This window comes from Pangasianodon hypophthalmus, chromosome 22 (genome assembly GCF_027358585.1).
Source record: "Pangasianodon hypophthalmus isolate fPanHyp1 chromosome 22, fPanHyp1.pri, whole genome shotgun sequence".
NCBI classification, from domain to species: domain Eukaryota; kingdom Metazoa; phylum Chordata; class Actinopteri; order Siluriformes; family Pangasiidae; genus Pangasianodon; species Pangasianodon hypophthalmus.
This window is the reverse complement of record NC_069731.1, coordinates 18,088,449-18,107,099: the sequence shown is the minus strand read 5'-3', so window position 1 is coordinate 18,107,099 and position 18,651 is coordinate 18,088,449. Positions and strand designations below refer to the sequence as shown.

Here is an 18,651-nt window from a genome sequence, read left to right as displayed (position 1 = left end):
ATGTACAGCTGTGTGACTTTGTATTCGTGTACACTTTATTTTACACAGTTCTCTCTCTGTAATGATGTATACACACATCTCAGGTCATCGCAAATGTACTTGATCACTCTGGCCATGTTAGCTGTGCTAGTTGTTCACTGGAGCTCTGAAGCTAATAGCACACAAGTAATAAAATCTATCACTTAAACTCATCACAACCAAGGAGCATAGAACCGCATCAAATACTTAAGAGAAAAAAATTAATTCTAGCACAATACAGGGTTCTTAGGTTTGTCTCTGGAGAAACCATTAACATTTTATGTCCAACCCTGGAACAAATGCAAAAGGTTCAAAGTACAGGTGATGGAGGAATGTTTATTTTAAAACTCCACTCCTGAAGGAATTCTGACCGATCGCACCCTCTCCTGCAGTTATTTTTGCTTGTGATGCACTGCTCAAGACCCTCTAGGGTGCCCTTGTAGTGGAGATTATGTGATGCAGAGGGCACTTCATCATGTTTTCCTGCACATAGGGACACCCTTGGGGAGAATATTTGATGCAGTGCCCTACAGGGTGCCCCTATGTGCATGAGAACATCATGAAGTGCCCTCTAGGGTGCCGTGTAGTGGAGTATACATGATACAGAGGGCACTTCATCATGTTTTCTCACACATAGGGGCAGAATATGTGATGCAGTGCTCTAGATGTTTCCAGTACAAACATAATGAAGTGTCCTAATGGGTACCTAATAGGATTTCTCCCATATTTTTGTTATATTTTTCGCCCCGACCCAGTGTCTACTCCTCAGCTGGCTTCCATTCATAAAATGAAATCTGTCCTATTCTGTGATCACTAGGAGTTCAATAACATCTTTTTCTGAAAGGAGGTCCTTTCTGGCTGCAAAAATGAACTCCGCTGCTCTAAACAGATCTCTCGGATAACAGTTAAAGAAACAGGAGCTCAGCAGGTGCGGATAAAATTACACGTGCTCACCGGATGCTCATGAGCGCCGCACGGCTGCTTCCCACACGTGCAGCCGGGGGTACAGCGTGCGGACATGGTGGATATGAGTGCCGTCTTGTTATTAATGTGCTAGAAGAAGCTTAAGGTTTGAGGAATGTACCGGAGGCATGGAGGCGCGCGGAGAGAGCAGCCAGGCGAGCGAGGACGATGCGCCACCAGAGGACCGCCTCAGTGTGAGTCACTTTTATGAAGCGACAGGGGTTTTTCCTTTCTTTTCTTTTCTTTATTATTGTACGCTTAAATGTTTCTGTCTACGCTCTCAGAAATAAAGGTACCAAAAGTACCCTTCGCTGTCACTGGAGTGGTACCAATTATGTACCTTAAAAAAATTATACTATATTCATGTTTTCAGGTGAAAGATACACAGCAAAGTTCCAAAATCTACTGCATAAGCCAGCTGATATTGAGCTTCATCATGGAAGACAGTTTTATCTCCCTGCCTGTTCAACTCTGTGGTTTAAGATACTCATTTTCTCAATTTCTTTCAACTCCAAAACATTCAGGAGATTTTACAGCACCTGTAAGTGAATGATTTTCACCCACATGTTGTGTGCCATGTTCAGTGAAACTGAGCAAACACCCATTTCAGTTCTTCATGAGAGGTTATTAGGCTATTAAGCAGCAGCAGCCCTCACTTAGCTCATTGTAAGTAAGTAAAACGAGGGGATGAGATGACATGGCATGAATAATAAATGTTCACTGAAACGCCATAAGGCTGAACAGGTTAACTCATACACACAGCAGAGAGAGAACCACAGCGGAAAGTTTTCCAACAGAAACCTGGGGACCTATCCTCTCTTCTACATTACACAAGACACTGCTTTAACATGAAAAACTCTAACAATATTTACATTTTACCATAAAATTAAGTGTGCAGGATACACAGCCTACATAGCAAAGTAATAAATAAACAGATAAATATAAGTGTTTGTATCTGTACAGCAAAATATATAGCCTTCAAAACAAATTTAACACAAACACACAAATACAACAAGAAAAGTAATGATTAATATATGAAGGTCTATTAGCTCGTATGTTCACATGTTTATATTTAATTTAATCTTTACTTGTTTTTGTCTTTAATAGCTATTCACTTGTTTTTTGTTTAATTTATTTCATAAAATACCATGTCACAGATATAAAATAAGCTGAAATACTAAATACCAGTAATACATAAAAAAGAATATAATATTTTTTGCGGAAAATATTATACATATATAATATAAAGAAGACCTTAATGAACACAAAAAGTTTTGTTGTGTACAGTATTGAGAAAAATCAAGTGTTCTCAGAGTAAGGTTGACATTTGCTTGGATTTAACTCTTTACTGTGTATATACTGTTTAATTCAGATTACAAAATCTATCAGTGAAAATGAAAATGGTTGGGGTGTAAATGCCAAAAGGATCTGGTGTATTATGATGTATTTTTGTGTGTGTGCGTGTGTGTGCATTTGTGTGTGTGAAATCAGAGGTTAGAGTTTTGGATTAACACTGACAGCATGGATTGGCACAGCTCTTTCTTATCACTTGTCAGATATCACAACAGCAGCGGTTGGAATTACCGGTTCAAGTCACTCACACTCTGAAAGGGATCCAACTGGGTTACACGGTCTACCACTAACATCTAACACTAACATCTACCAATAACATCTACTACTAATGTCTACCACTAACATCTAACATCTACCACTAATGTCTACCACTAACGTCTACCACTATCATTACTCACTAACATCTACCACTAACGTCTACCCCTAACATTACTCACTAATATCTACCACTAACGTCTACCACTATCATTACTCACTAACATCTACCACTAACGTCTACCCCTAACATTACTCACTAATATCTACCACTAACGTCTACCCCTAACATTACTCACTAACATCTACCACTAACGTCTACTCCTAACGTCTACTCATAACATCTACCAATAATGTCTACCAATAACATCTACTACTAATGTCTACCACTAACATCTAATATCTACCACTATCATTACCCACTAACGTCTACCACTATCATTACTCACTAATATCTACCACTAACGTTTACCCCTAACATTACTCACTAATATCTACCACTAACGTCTACCACCATCATTAACCACTAACGTCTATCACCATCATTACTCACTAACATCTACCACTAACGTCTACCACTATCATTACTCACTAATATCTACCACTAACATTACTCACTAATATCTACCACTAACATCTACCCCTAACATTACTCACTAATATCTACCACTAACGTCTATCACCATCATTACTCACTAACATCTACCACTAACGTCTACCACTATCATTACTCACTAACATCTACCACTAACGTCTACCACCATCATTAACCACTAACGTCTATCACCATCATTACTCACTAACATCTACCACTAACGTCTACCACTATCATTACTCACTAATATCTACCACTAACATTACTCACTAATATCTACCACTAACATCTACCCCTAACATTACTCACTAATATCTACCACTATCATTACTCACTAATATCTACCACTAACGTCTACCACCATCATTAACCACTAACGTCTATCACCATCATTACTCACTAACATCTACCACTAACGTCTACCACTATCATTACTCACTAATATCTACCACTAACATTACTCACTAATATCTACCACTAACATCTACCCCTAACATTACTCACTAATATCTACCACTATCATTACTCACTAATATCTACCACTAACGTCTACCACCATCATTAACCACTAACGTCTATCACCATCATTACTCACTAACATCTACCACTATCATTACTCACTTAATATCTACCACTAACATCTACCCCTAACATTACTCACTAATATCTACCACTAACGTCTACCACCATCATTACCCACTAACGTCTACCACCATCATTACCCACTAACGTCTATCACCATCATTACCCACTAACGTCTATCACCATCATTACTCACTAACATCTACCACTATCATTACCCACTAATGTCTACCACTATCATTACTCACTAACGTCTACCATTAACATCTACCAATAATGTCTACCACTAACATTACCCACTAATGTCTACCACTAACGTCTACCACTATCATTACTCACTAACATCTACCACTAACGTCTACCACCATCATTACCCACTAACGTCTACCACTATCATTACTCACTAATATCTACCACTAACATCTACCCCTAACATTACTCACTAACATCTACCACTAACGTCTACCACTATCATTACTCACTAATATCTACCACTAACATCTACCCCTAACATTACTCACTAATATCTACCACTAACGTTTACCCCTAACATTACTCACTAATATCTACCACTAACGTCTACCACCATCATTAACCACTAACGTCTATCACCATCATTACTCACTAACATCTACCACTAACGTCTACCACTATCATTACTCACTAATATCTACCATTAACATTACTCACTAATATCTACCACTAACATCTACCCCTAACATTACTCACTAATATCTACCACTAACATCTACCACTATCATTACTCACTAATATCTACCACTATCATTACTCACTAATATCTACCACTAACGTCTACCACCATCATTCCCCACTAGCGTCTATCACCATCATTACTCACTAACATCTACCACTATCATTACCCACTAATGTCTACCACTAACGACTACCACTATCATTACTCACTAACGTCTACCACTAACATTACCCACTAATGTCTACCACTAACATCTACCACTATCATTACTCACTAACGTCTACCATTAACATCTACCACTATCATTACTCACTAACGTCTACCACTAACATCTACTACTAATGTCTACCACTAACATCTAATATCTACCACTATCATTACTCACTAATATCTACCACTAACGTTTACCCCTAACATTACTCACTAATATCTACCACTAACGTCTACCACCATCATTAACCACTAACGTCTATCACCATCATTAACCACTAACGTCTATCACCATCATTACTCACTAACATCTACCACTAACGTCTACCACTATCATTACTCACTAATATCTACCACTAACATTACTCACTAATATCTACCACTAACATCTACCCCTAACATTACTCACTAATATCTACCACTAACATCTACCCCTAACATTACTCACTAATATCTACCACTAACATCTACCACTATCATTACTCACTAATATCTACCACTAACATCTACCCCTAACATTACTCACTAATATCTACCACTAACATCTACCCCTAACATTACTCACTAATATCTACCACTAACATCTACCACTATCATTACTCACTAATATCTACCACTATCATTACTCACTAATATCTACCACTAACGTCTACCACCATCATTCCCCACTAGCGTCTATCACCATCATTACTCACTAACATTACCCACTAACATTACCCACTAATGTCTACCACTAACGTCTACCACTATCATTACTCACTAACGTCTACCATTAACATCTACCACTATCATTACTCACTAACGTCTACCACTAACATTACCCACTAATGTCTACCACTAACGTCCACCACCATCATTACTCACTAACGTCTACCATTAACATCTACCAATAATGTCTACCACTAACATTACCCACTAATGTCTACCACTAACGTCCACCACCATCATTACTCACTAACGTCTACCATTAACATCTACCAATAATGTCTACCACTAACATTACCCACTAATGTCTACCACTAACGTCTACCACTATCATTACTCACCAACATCTACCACTAACGTCTACCACCATCATTACCCACTAACGTCTACCACTAACATTACCCACTAATGTCTACCACTAACGTCTACCACTATCATTACTCGCTAACGTCTACCATTAACGTCTACCACTATCATTACTCGCTAACATCTACAACTATCATTACCCACTAATGTCTACCACTATCATTACCCACTAATGTCTACCACTATCATTACTCACTAACATCTACAACTATCATTACCCACTAACATCTACCACTATCATTACCCACTAACATCTACCACTAACATCTACCACTATCATTACTAACATCTACCAATAATGTCTACCACTAACATCTACTACTAATGTCTACCACTAACATCTAATATCTACCACTATCATTACCCACTAACGTCTACCACTATCATTACTCACTAATATCTACCACTAACGTTTACCCCTAACATTACTCACTAATATCTACCACTAACGTCTACCACCATCATTAACCACTAACGTCTATCACCATCATTACTCACTAACATCTACCACTAACGTCTACCACTATCATTACTCGCTAACGTCTACCATTAACGTCTACCACTATCATTACTCGCTAACATCTACCACTATCATTACCCACTAATGTCTACCACTATCATTCCTCACTAACGTCTACCACTAACATTACCCACTAATGTCCACCACTAACGTCTACCACTATCATTACTCACTAATATCTACCACTATCATTACTCACTAACATCTACAACTATCATTACCCACTAACATCTACCACTATCATTACTCACTAATATCTACCACTATCATTACCCACTAATGTCTATCACCATCATTACTCACTAACATCTACCACTATCATTACCCACTAACATCTACCACTATCATTACCCACTAATGTCTACCACTAACGTCTACCACTATCATTACTCACTAACGTCTACCGTTAACGTCTACCAATAATGTCTACCACTAACGTCTACCACTATCATTACCCACTAACGTCTACCACTATCATTACTCACTAACGTCTACCAATAATGTCTACCACTAACATTACCCACTAACGTCTACCACTATCATTACTCACTATTGGTAGATGTTAATGGTAGACGTTAGTGAGTAATGTTAGTGGTTGACATTATTGGTAGATGTTAATGGTAGACGTTAATGTCTACCACTAACATTACCCACTAAAGTCTACCACTATCATTACCCACTAATGTCTACCACTAACGTCTACCATTAACATCTACCAATAATGTCTACCACTAACATTACTCACTAACGTCTACCACTAACATTACCCACTAGTGTCTACCACTAACGTCTACCACTAACATTACTCACTAACGTCTACCATTAACATCTACCAATAATGTCTACCACTAACATTACCCGCTAACGTCTACCACTAACATTACCCATTTATGTCTACCACCAACATTATCCACTAACATCTACCAGTAACATTACACACTAACAGGTGTTTAGGACAGGACAGGAATTTTAAGGCTGCATGTGAAGACATAGCAGGTGCTAACATTAATGCAATTTCTGTAAAAGTCACCCCTTTACTTTATTGCTCCACCTACATGGGTGTAGGAGGTTTAGCTCCTTACTCAATAAAGAAAATAGAAACTAGCATCCTACGTGCTACATCTACAATTTTCTGTTACGTGCTTCAAATCTTTTTGTGAATTTATTCTTTGTATGGACTGGTTACTGCAGGCAAGTTCACATCTTTCCTATCATCATGCTTTGTGTGTGTGATTAATATGTTGGCTACAGGTGACGGATGTGTCCGTGGAGGTGGCCACGGTGGACGCCATGCTCAATAAACTGCGTAGTAAATACAGCAGACGCAGAAGGAGAGCAAAGAAGGTGAAGAAACTGAAGAAGAGGCCACTGGTGAACCTGCAGAATCTGGTCCTGATTATTACAGTCGTGGTGTTTGTCATTGTGGTGATCATGTGGTCACTTCTGTGGGTTTTTACATGTAAGTGTAACATACAAACCATTCAGGATATGTGTAGTATTTTCTAATGAAAGTGATCCATTAATTGTTTGGTCAAATATTGTCCATTTTATAGTTCGGAGAGAAAGCAACAGTGGCGTGTACTTCGCTGGTATGTTTCGTGTCGCCAATGTGGAGTTCATACCAGAGTACCGGCATGCCGACTCCAGTGAATTTGTATCCATGGCAAATCAAATACAACATGTGGTAAGCGAATAATGACTTACATGCTGTGGTCAAGCAGAGTTACTGTTACCGCCACGAAGTTGATTATTTTCTGATTCCAGCACGTCCCAAAGTGTTGAAATCCTCTTAAACCACAGCAATTTGTCTATTTATAGATACATTTATCACTCTCTTTTTTTCTCTCTCTGTTACCAAGAAAACCTACAGACTTTTACAAAGTGCTGACACTGGAGACTCCTTCCATAAATGTTAATTAAATGTCTCCTCATTATATTAACAATTATACATGTTTATTAATCTGTTCATGTGACACGTCCTGTGAATGAGCCGTTACTATAGAAACAATGATGAATTACAAAGAGCACATTAATATAAACCTGTTTATTTTAATTACAACCAGAACTACTGTCAGAGCTGCTGTTACAGAAAATGAATCAACATCTTCTAACCAATCAGAATCAAGAATTCAACAGTGGTATAAAAAGACATGTATTATAGCGAATATTAAAATTACGTATATTCTCCTGTTTCCAATAAAGGTAAGCAAAGTCTACAGATCATCATCAGTATCAAAGCTCTACAAACACACCATCATATCTGACCTGAGGTACTGACATCATCACACACTTAAAATTTTTTTTTTTTTTTTTTTTTTTTTTTAAAACAGTCCTAGGGTTTTCATTTGATATTTACCACTGCAGGTGTAGTTATGGTCATAAAAGTGAGCTAATTTTTTTGCTTATTGTTTGTTATTATATTTTACAGTCAATCAGTTGGTGTCCAGCAGGTGCTAATGTTGCTAACAAGTAATACTATCTATCTTACCCCAAATCTTCTCTGCATCCAGTTCTTCACCCTTGAAGTTTTCATCATTGGCTACATCAGCCTCTAAGTTTTCACTGTTAACTACATTAGCCTTGTAGCATTTAATGCTAACTACACCAGCCTTGTAGCATTTATTGTTAAATACATTAGCCTCTTAACATTTATTTTTTAGCTACATTAGCCTCTTAACGTTCATTTTTGGCTACATTAGCCTTGTAACATTCATTTTTGGCTACATTAGCCTTGTAACATTCATTTTTAGCTACATTAGCCTTGTACCATTCATTTTTAGCTACATTAGCCTTGTAACATTCATTTTAGCTGCATTAGCCTTGTAGCATTCATTTTTAGCTACATTAGCCTTGTAACATTCATTTTTAGCTACATTAGCCTTGATTACATTTACATTACATTTGGTGTAACATTCATTTTTTAGCTACATTAGCCTTGTAACATTCATTTTTAGCTACATTAGCCTTGTAACATTCATTTTTAGCTACATTAGCCTTGTAACATTCATTTTTTTTTAGCTACATTAGCCTTGTAGCATTTATTTTTAGCTACATTAGCCTTGTAGCATTTATTTTTAGCTACATTAGCCTTGTAACATTTATTTTTTAGTTACATTAGCCTTGTAGCATTAATTTTTAGCTACATTATCCTTCTAGTGTTTATTATTATAGCCTTTAGTTTTCACTGTTAACTACATTAGCCTTTTGTTTTCCTTGTTAGCTACATTAGTCTTGTAGTTTTCAGTGTTATCTATGTTAACCTTATAGTTTTTATAGTTGTTTTTATTGTTTTATGTACATTAGCTTTGGAATGTTTCATTGTTACATACATTAGCCTTGTAGTTTTCATTGTCAGCTACATTAGCCTTGTAGCTAAAGTGCAAAACTTAAGAAGGCTAAGTTCATATACCAAACATGTCTTGGCTGAATGATTACATTTGGTGTAAGTGGTAAACTGTGTAAACCAAAAATTCAACTGAAGCATTCCTTTTATTTTCAAGAAAATTTAAGAAAGTGTTGAAAACATACCTGGGAGTTTGGAAAGGCAACCTTGTGCACATGCTGTGTTCTTGTCTTGCCCTCATCAGTAACAATGATAAAGGTGGTGTTCTGGTGCATTTCTGGATGATCTTCGTGGTGCCAAGGTTAAAGACTCCAGCAGTGTGTGAGGAGTGTGTTAGTGCAATCCTCAGAGACTCGGTGCTCACATCCCTAAAGAACAGATCCTCTGTGGGCTTCCTGTTGGGGCTGCCAGTAGACATTGACTCCATCTTCATCAACAGTAAGATGAGCAATACCTGGCTGAGGCTGTGATTCAGAGATTACACTTTAAATTAACATATACTGACATGATAAATGACTGTCTCTACTTTCTAATAGATATTTTAATAGACAGGCTTTTAGGAGGCTAAGGACCCTTAATTACCTGGTGAACTATTAAAGAACCTTTGCACAATGTTAAATGCCTGACAGGTTCTAGGTATTAAGAAGAAAATAATTACCAATAATTAGATGTTTAAGTAGCACCTTCCCAAATGGGTTCTCAAATGAGGGAAGACTGAAGGATCTTTACAGGTTATACATTTTTTAAGGGTGAAAAAAATAAGAGCATGGTGTCTCACAATGTTTGCTTTTAAGCTCTATATTTATTCTCTCGTTACTCTCCCTTATCACTTCTACATAGATAATATACAATTACACTTATCAGTTCAGCCAGATGGAGCAGCACCGCTACGCAAGTGTAAAAGACATAAAAGCTTGGCTAAATACAACCTCTTTCTCCTATATCCAGGTACAACAGAAATGATATTGGGTACTGCAGTAGCATAACCAATAGCAACAGTTAAGATCCTTGGTGTAATCCTAGACACTGGATTATCATTCTCACGTTCTCATTAATGTAACATCTCTAAATCTGCACGTTATTATTAGAGAAACATAACCAGAATGAGACATATGCTAAGTCTACATGATGCTGAGGAACTAGTACAAGCTTTTTATGTTATAAATATTATCATGAATTATTATTAGTGTTATGGGGGCACGGTGGATTAGTGGTTGGCACTGTTGCCTCGTACCTCCGGGGTTAGGGGCTTGATTCCCACGTCCGCTCTGTGTGCACAGAGTTTGCATTTTCTCCCCATGCTTCAGGGTTTCCTCCCCAGTCCAAAGACATGCGTTGTAGGCTGATTGGCATTTCCAAATTGTCCGTGGTGTGTGAGTGTGTGTGCGATTGTGCCCTGCGTTGGGTTGGCACCCCGTCCAGGGTGTCCCCCACCTTGTGCCCCGAGTCCCCCAGGATAGGCTCCAGGTTACCCCATGACCCTGTTTAGGATAAGCAGTACAGAGAATGGATTAATGGATGGATTATTAGTGTCTTGAAAAGTTGGAGAATGACAATTAAATAAGGAAAATTATTATATTGTTTCAGCAAACAGATAACATTTATTATCTTATCTGAAAGGGTTATCTTTTCCTTCTCACTTCACTTATTGTACTAAATTGAGTAAATACTTATTCCTTAATTAAATAATCTCTTTTAAAAAACATTTACATGAACCTGTCATTTGTGTAAAAAAAAAAAAATCCAAAATATATATTGTTAAAAAACTGCCAGTGTATATTTATTACAGTTTTTTTCTCCTTAGTTGCTCTTCGCTCAGATTACACATCAATCGCTGCAGGTAATGCTTTTGGTGTTTGATTGGCATGACTGTATGTGTTTCACATCCCATAGCTCTGAGTTTGGGGTTAAAGTTCATACCTCTTTGTCTCAGGCTCTGAGTGTGTGGATAAGCTGTACGCAGGCCTCCCTGATGTAAGAGTCCCACTGAACGTTTTCTCATCATGGGGGGGTCTGAGCTGCCACGTCAAACTCACGTCTGCTCCGGGCTCCATCATCCGGCTCACGGTGAACAGCCTGGACATCGAGCCCAGTGACTGCACATACGATGCTCTCACTGTGTACGACGCACTGCTGCCTATGAGAGCCAAAACTTTGCACAGGTTAGTGTTTAAATCAGGCCAATATAGTAATTATAGTAACTATATTAATAGTAGTTGATAGCAGTTGATAGTGATCTCCACCGTCATCACATCATTAAAGAAATGAAATCGCTGACCTCCTGGATATACAATAAGACGGACACAAAATGTCCTCCTTATCGTATATTGTATGTCTTATTGCACGTCTTTTTTTTCTGTAGGTTGTGTGAGGAAGTGCGGGTTCCAGTCTCTCTCGTCTCCACCTCTAACGTCATGCTGCTGTCCTTCAGACTCACGCAAGGCAACAAGAGCTTCCGAGGATTCTTCCAGGCCGTTCCTGAGGAGGGTGTGTGCCTGTGTTTGTGTGTGAGAAAGACAGATGATGTGAATTTATAAGTCTAATCTCTGTAGTTCTTTTGTGCTGTATAAGCTGCAAAGATCTAGAGATTATATCTCATATATATCTGTAGAGTGCCTGAGTGTAATTGAGATTCCAGCAGCTCCCAGTGAAGCAGGAGAAATGACCAGCCCGTTTTACCCCAGTCTTCTCCCCCCGCTGTGCTCCTGCACCTGGAGGCTTCAGGTACGTCACCACACTGAATATTTATTAGATGAAATAATTATGCACTGTACATACAGTTCGTCTTTCTTTACAATAGTATATGACATTTGATGTTAGTATTAGATAACACTGAGGTTGTTTGACTCATTTTAGACCCCCAGCACTTCTCTCGGTGTGGCTCTGAAGTTTCAGAACTACATCCTGTCACCGAAAGACCTGACTCCATGTGAACACGGATGGTGGAAGGTCAATGAGATCATGTGAGTGATGGTACATTTAGTTAGAGTTTAATGATGACGAAACATGAGCTCAGATTGATAACCAGGGGTTTGCTCCGTCGTCATGATCCTGCAGATACTGCGGCCGCTACGTGAGTCATGCAACCGTCTTCCGTATTCCTGAGAGAAGTGCAGAGGTGGTGTTTCGCTGCAGCTCCCGCAGCTCCGAGCTGCCTTTCAGTGCCACCTACAGCAGCTTCAACATCAGCCAACGTGAGAGCAATGCTGCCCCCAGATGATAGTGGAAGTTATTACAATTTGATGTCAAAATATTCCAAATATAAAAGTTGAATATACTATATTTAATGTATACAGTAAATTTCCTTTATAGTCCATATAATGCTGATGAAAAGCTTCCACATTGTTAAAATGACCATGAATGACGTGACTTATCATCACTGTAGAGCTCCTTGTTTTTTTTTTTCTCCAGCGTGTCCTGAGGGTCACTTCCTGTGCGCCACGGGGTTGTGTGTGGAAAAGGAACGACGCTGTGATGGCCTGGATGACTGTCAGGATGAGAGCGATGAGGTCTTCTGTGGTATGTCAACTTTCTCTCAGTCACTACACAAGCCAGTAAAATTATCTGATAAAATTACATTAAGACATTTAAGGACCACTCGAGAATTTTTTAGCCTAATTTCTATAAACTGCATCTGTAGTGTTTGTGTGATTACCATGAGCAAAGAATTTCCTTGCATTGTAAAAACGTTTCCCTGAATTGTAAAAAAAAGAAAGAAAAAGAACAGAAAACCTGTTTCTTCTCAACTCACTTACAGTGGAAGTCTAAGGGCAGTTGTTGATTATGTTTATGTTGTTTATGAAAATGTTTATGCAGAACACAATTATGTAGAACGTTTTGATAACACAAAATTTTTTTTACTTTATTCTGTAAAGTAAAATATAGAATTTTGGTAGTCTTATTAGTTTTATATCACAAATCATTCAGTAAAGCGTACGTAACTAAGTAAAGAACTACTTTTTACTTTGTTATTCCAGTGTTGGAAAGTTGTATAAAACTTCATAAAAACAGCTTTACTATTCCTTTTTCTCATATCCACCTCATCACAACACAGTTAGTGTTAGAATGTAAGAGCTATAGTATTGAATTTTTGTGTTATATTCATGTATTTTTAAATCTTCATTGACGAAACTGAACAGCTGTCCTTAGCCGAACATTATAGGTATGTTTGGAGTCTGTTCTTGTCTCAGTACAAGGAAACATGTTGAAATTATTGTCTGTGGTAATCGCACACACACTACAGATGCACTGGCTAGAGATTAAACTGAAAAATGCAGTGTTCCTTTATGCAGGATGTAATGCTTTAGTAGTTCATAAGCAAACTAAATATCCTGATTACAATATATACACTGTACAGCCAAAAGTATGTGCACACCTGACCATCACACCCATATGTGCTTGTTGAACATCCCATTCCAGATTTATTCCCCCTTTGCTGTTATAATAAGCTCCACTTTTCTGGGAAGGCTTTCCACTAGATTTTGGAGCGTGGCTGTGGGGATTTGTGTTCATTCGGCCACAAGAGCATTAGTGTGGTCAGGCACTGATATTTGGTGAGGAGGTCTGGGGTTCAGTCGGTGTTCCAGTTCATCCTAAAGGTGTTCAGTGGGGTTGAGGTCAGGGCTCTGTGCAGGACACTCGAGTTCTTCCACTCCAACAAACCATGTCTTCATGGAGCTTGCTTTGTGCACAGGAGCATTGTCATGCTGGAACAGGTTTGGGTCTCTTAGTTCCAGTGCAGGGAAATTGTATAATTGTAAATTGCTATAGCATACAAAGACTTTCTATACAATTGTGTACTTCCAACTTTGTGGCAACAGTTTGAGGAAGAACCACATATTCTGTGTGATGGTCAGGGGTCCACAAACTTTTCACCACATAGTATATATCACTTAAAAGCTTAGGATCACAGGACTTATCCTCCAATTGTAAGTGACCACTAAGGATGAATTTCTTAGTGCTAATTTGTAAGAATTAATTGTACAGTGAATATATTGGCACCAAAATTCTTTAAATTTGCAGCAAAACCCTTTAAAAACTGCGGCAGCCAGACTTCTCTTCATCCTCTTTATGTATGCGATGGAGAGAATGATTGTCCCAATGGACGAGATGAAAGCAACTGTACTCAAGGTACAATGTCCTCACTGTACACACACTTAAAAACCACTCTCAATTCAAGATGGCTGAATGTGAGATGTTAATATTTTATGCCTGAAAGAGTTAATCCTGAGTGTTTTTGTGAGATGTTGGTCTGACAGAAAGGTTGATGCTCTGCAGAGACGGGCTGCTCTGGGATGTGGTATCAGTGCAGCAATGGAGCATGTATCCTAAAGAAAAATGCAAAGTGTGATGGATTTCATGACTGTCTCGACCACAGCGATGAGAAGGACTGTGGTGAGTTCTCACAAAGCATGTGGCCTTTATTTAACCCAAGCCCTTTACTTTTGATTACAGTGTTTATTTATTTAAACTTTTGAGTTGAGTAATTGTAATTAGGAAGATGATTTGGTCGACTCAGATTTCAGTTAGTTCAACTAATTAACGTTCTGAACTTCTGTGCTGGAAAGCCGCCCACAGACTTCATTTATAAGCACTGTAATTGACTCACCTCCCATCTCGGCTGTGCTTCCATGAGGACATTGTTAGTGTTAGCTCCATTCTGTACGGGTTCACCTGCAGTGCGCTGAACCCTCTGTGTTAATTGCAGTGTGTGTTGGCGGTGATTTTGGTGGAGGTATGATATTAAAAGGCTGAGCTTTGATCGCTGCTCCGGCTCCGTAGCAAAGGCCTGTATGGTTTTAATAAGATGGTGCTCTTCAGGACCATAGCTATCTGTCAGCTTCTCTCTTTTTGATAGTAACTGCAAGCAAAAATACAGCACAGTTCATTAGAAAATCACTGGGGTTTTTTTGTACTCTAGAAATTTTCATTAAAACAGCAAAGAAGAAAATCTCTGAATGTCAGCTTTAATTTCACAGTAACAACTTTTATATTCCGTCTGAGTTTTTAACTTTTTTTAAAGGATTTCAGTGTTGCCTTTGGAAAGTGAAATGCATATTGGGTGAATGATTCAGCTAGTACCAACAGTATTTAATCATGCCACATACTAATACTAGGTCATCTACAATAGATGGTATTACCCTCGAATAAAAAGATGGCATTTTGCATGTAAACACATTTCCAAACCTATATTCTAGAGCATATGGCATTTTTTTTCTTTATATAAGAAGTGTGATAATCATGTGACCATAACTGTGTATGTTCTGTGTTGCAGCCTGTGGTCAGTCCATGCCTGTGAAACGTGTGATGGACAGCACAGCTCCTCAGGAGCGAGTGGTGGGTGGGGTCAACGCTGTAGAAGGGGAGTGGCCATGGCAGGTCAGTTTGCATTTCTCTGGCCATCTGTACTGTGGCGCCTCCGTTATCACCAGCGAGTGGCTCATCTCTGCTGCACACTGCTTCAGCAAAGAGAGGTAAGATCAGGTAAACACACATTCCTAATATGTTATGTCATTCTGAAACCCAGACACAAAAAGACATGATGTGCATTGATCTAATATGTAAACATATATATTATGTACTAGTCCTGATGATTAGTAGTACATGTAACTTTTTTTAAGTAGGTTTGTATATTAGTGCTTTGATAAATGTAACCGCTAATGAGGATGTTAAAATGCATTTGATGTAAACAAGAAGGCTAGACTGCATTCAGTGCTTTAGCTAGCTAACTTATCCAACACTAGTTTATTAACTATGTATAAGAAAAAGAACTATCACTCTATCTAAACCTCGACAACCTTTAACCTTTGCCCTCACCAGACTGTCAGACTCTCGCCAGTGGATGGCTCACCTGGGCATGTTGACTCAGGGCAGTGCTAAGCACGTGGCAGAAATCCGCCGCATTGTGGTGCATGAGTACTACAATGCTCGTAACTTTGACTACGACATCGCCCTGCTGCAGCTCAGAAAGGCGTGGCCCAGCAGCCTGGCCCCCTTTATCCAGCCTGTGTGCCTGCCCGCCCCATCACAGACCCTCACCGAGAGACACCGCTGCTGGGTGACGGGCTGGGGCTACCGCTCCGAACAGGGTGAGACATGTAACTGGATGAAGATGAAGACTCTGCTCATACGTACTACTGAATAACCATTTGAGTTAACATATTTCTAAGCACAGATTCATAGCTACTGATATTAGAAATTCTCAAGGATGCCCAAGGATTTGTTCTGAATTCATCACCACACACTGAGTGTGTAACTATGCAGTGCAGCTCCTTTCTACCAAAAACTAGCAATTCTAGTTTGACATGTAAACTCACAGAAAATACAATAAGACTGTAATTTTCACTCCAATTAAATTATAAATTTACCTTCGTCAAGTATTCCAGATTCTATGAATAGTCAAATTATAAACACCCCCAACCTACACACACTCACCTTCTTCTTATGGTAAACTTGTGTTGTCTAGCCCCCAATAACGACTGTCTGCCTATAACGACTTTTAGAAAGAAATTTACTTGTGATTGATTGATACAGTCCAAAGAGAAACATTCCAAGTCAGAAATGTCTTTAGATTTCAGAATTATATATAGTAGAAAATGTCAGAATTTCACCACATGAAGGGTTTTCCCAGGCCGCCACACATATATTATGAAGCAATAGCATTTTCCTCTTACATGTTTAACACCAAACCAGATTTTTCGATAACACTGTTTCAGCACAGATCTCTGCACACATTATAAAATTCATTAAAAATGAAATTCAAATTGACCAATTTTTACCTTAATTTGCATCCCTTGTCAGCAGCAATAACTTCTCATATTTTTCCCCATAAATTTCCATCAAAATCCAATGACTCTAGCCCGCCTCTAAACATTTCTGATGTTTCCTACATGCCTGTGCATACAGAGACAGAAAAAAAAATTAACAATAGTAATATATATGGTTGTGATACACTGTCCCGCTATCACTGAGTAAAAAATGGTAAAAATTTGTTTCACTTAAATAATTTCACCCTAAATAATTAAAATTTAGTGTGACTTTAATCCATTGGTAATGCAATTGCAGCAACGATTTAGTAGTCTTTCAACAGAAAATGATCGTCGTGTCCCTCTTTGTCGTTTTTCTCAGATAAGGTCCTACCCACGGTGCTGCAGAAGGCTGAGGTAAACGTCCTGAGTCAGAGTGAGTGTAAGAGGGCATACGGTCCTGTCTCTCCCCGCATGCTGTGTGCTGGAGTACCCAGTGGAGAGCGAGATGCCTGCCGCGTGAGTGCAAATAAAGCATGAAGTTTATCTCAAATTTCTGCAGCTGAGCCACGTGTGAAAATCAGTTTTAAAGTCTTTATAGGTCAGACTCACAAAATGTCCATTCTCACACTCCTGCACTTATCATGCTAGTTTGAATCTGAATAATTTCAACATTTAATAATGTCCTTGACTGTCTCACCCAGTGTCTTTATGTTCTTCTTTGACTGCAGGGGGACTCAGGTGGTCCTCTGTCGTGCCAGGCTTCGGAAGGTGGACGCTGGTTTCTGACAGGAATCGTAAGCTGGGGGTCGGGCTGCGCCAGACCTAATTTTCCCGGAGTGTACACCAGGGTGGCCAAGTTCATCTACTGGATCAACAGCCACATTTACAACTCATGATTAACCTACAACACTCAGAGCCAAGCATCATAACCTCCATTCAGTGATATAAAGTTTGAACCTCAGTATCCATGAACAGACCTCAGAATAATCACAGCCATCATTAGATGATTAGAGCAGATTGTGTGCAGATGTGTGATTGTCTAGTGTGATTCAAAGTCTGTAACACTTACACAGACATAGGAAATACATGTGTATTCTAAAAATAAATTATATTTGAAAATTTGGGGTGATGTCTTTTAGTTGGAGGGTCAGTATACTCTTCTTCTGTAGGCTGCTTGATTATTCCAGAAATTATAATAAAAATCCATTTTTGAGACACAAACTACATCACTTCTGAGCACATGATGCTTAAGTTCATGCAAAGCTTGTTCTGAAGACC

The 18,651-nt window shown here is 38.7% G+C and overlaps 1 protein-coding gene across 1 annotated transcript; it reads left to right on the top strand.

The window, feature by feature from the left end:
• The first annotated feature begins 141 nt into the window (after positions 1-141).
• Positions 142-18,651, top strand: tmprss7 (transmembrane serine protease 7). Its single transcript, XM_053228015.1, has 18 exons — positions 142-1,175; positions 7,534-7,741; positions 7,836-7,966; positions 8,485-8,552; positions 9,870-10,063; positions 11,430-11,465; positions 11,559-11,787; positions 11,988-12,112; positions 12,237-12,349; positions 12,482-12,588; positions 12,683-12,819; positions 13,037-13,144; positions 14,648-14,755; positions 14,903-15,019; positions 15,900-16,098; positions 16,445-16,713; positions 17,753-17,889; positions 18,102-18,651. The coding sequence occupies exons 1-18, from the start codon at positions 1,110-1,112 to the stop codon at positions 18,267-18,269; spliced, it is 2,520 nt and encodes an 839-aa protein (XP_053083990.1). The 5' UTR covers positions 142-1,109; the 3' UTR covers positions 18,270-18,651.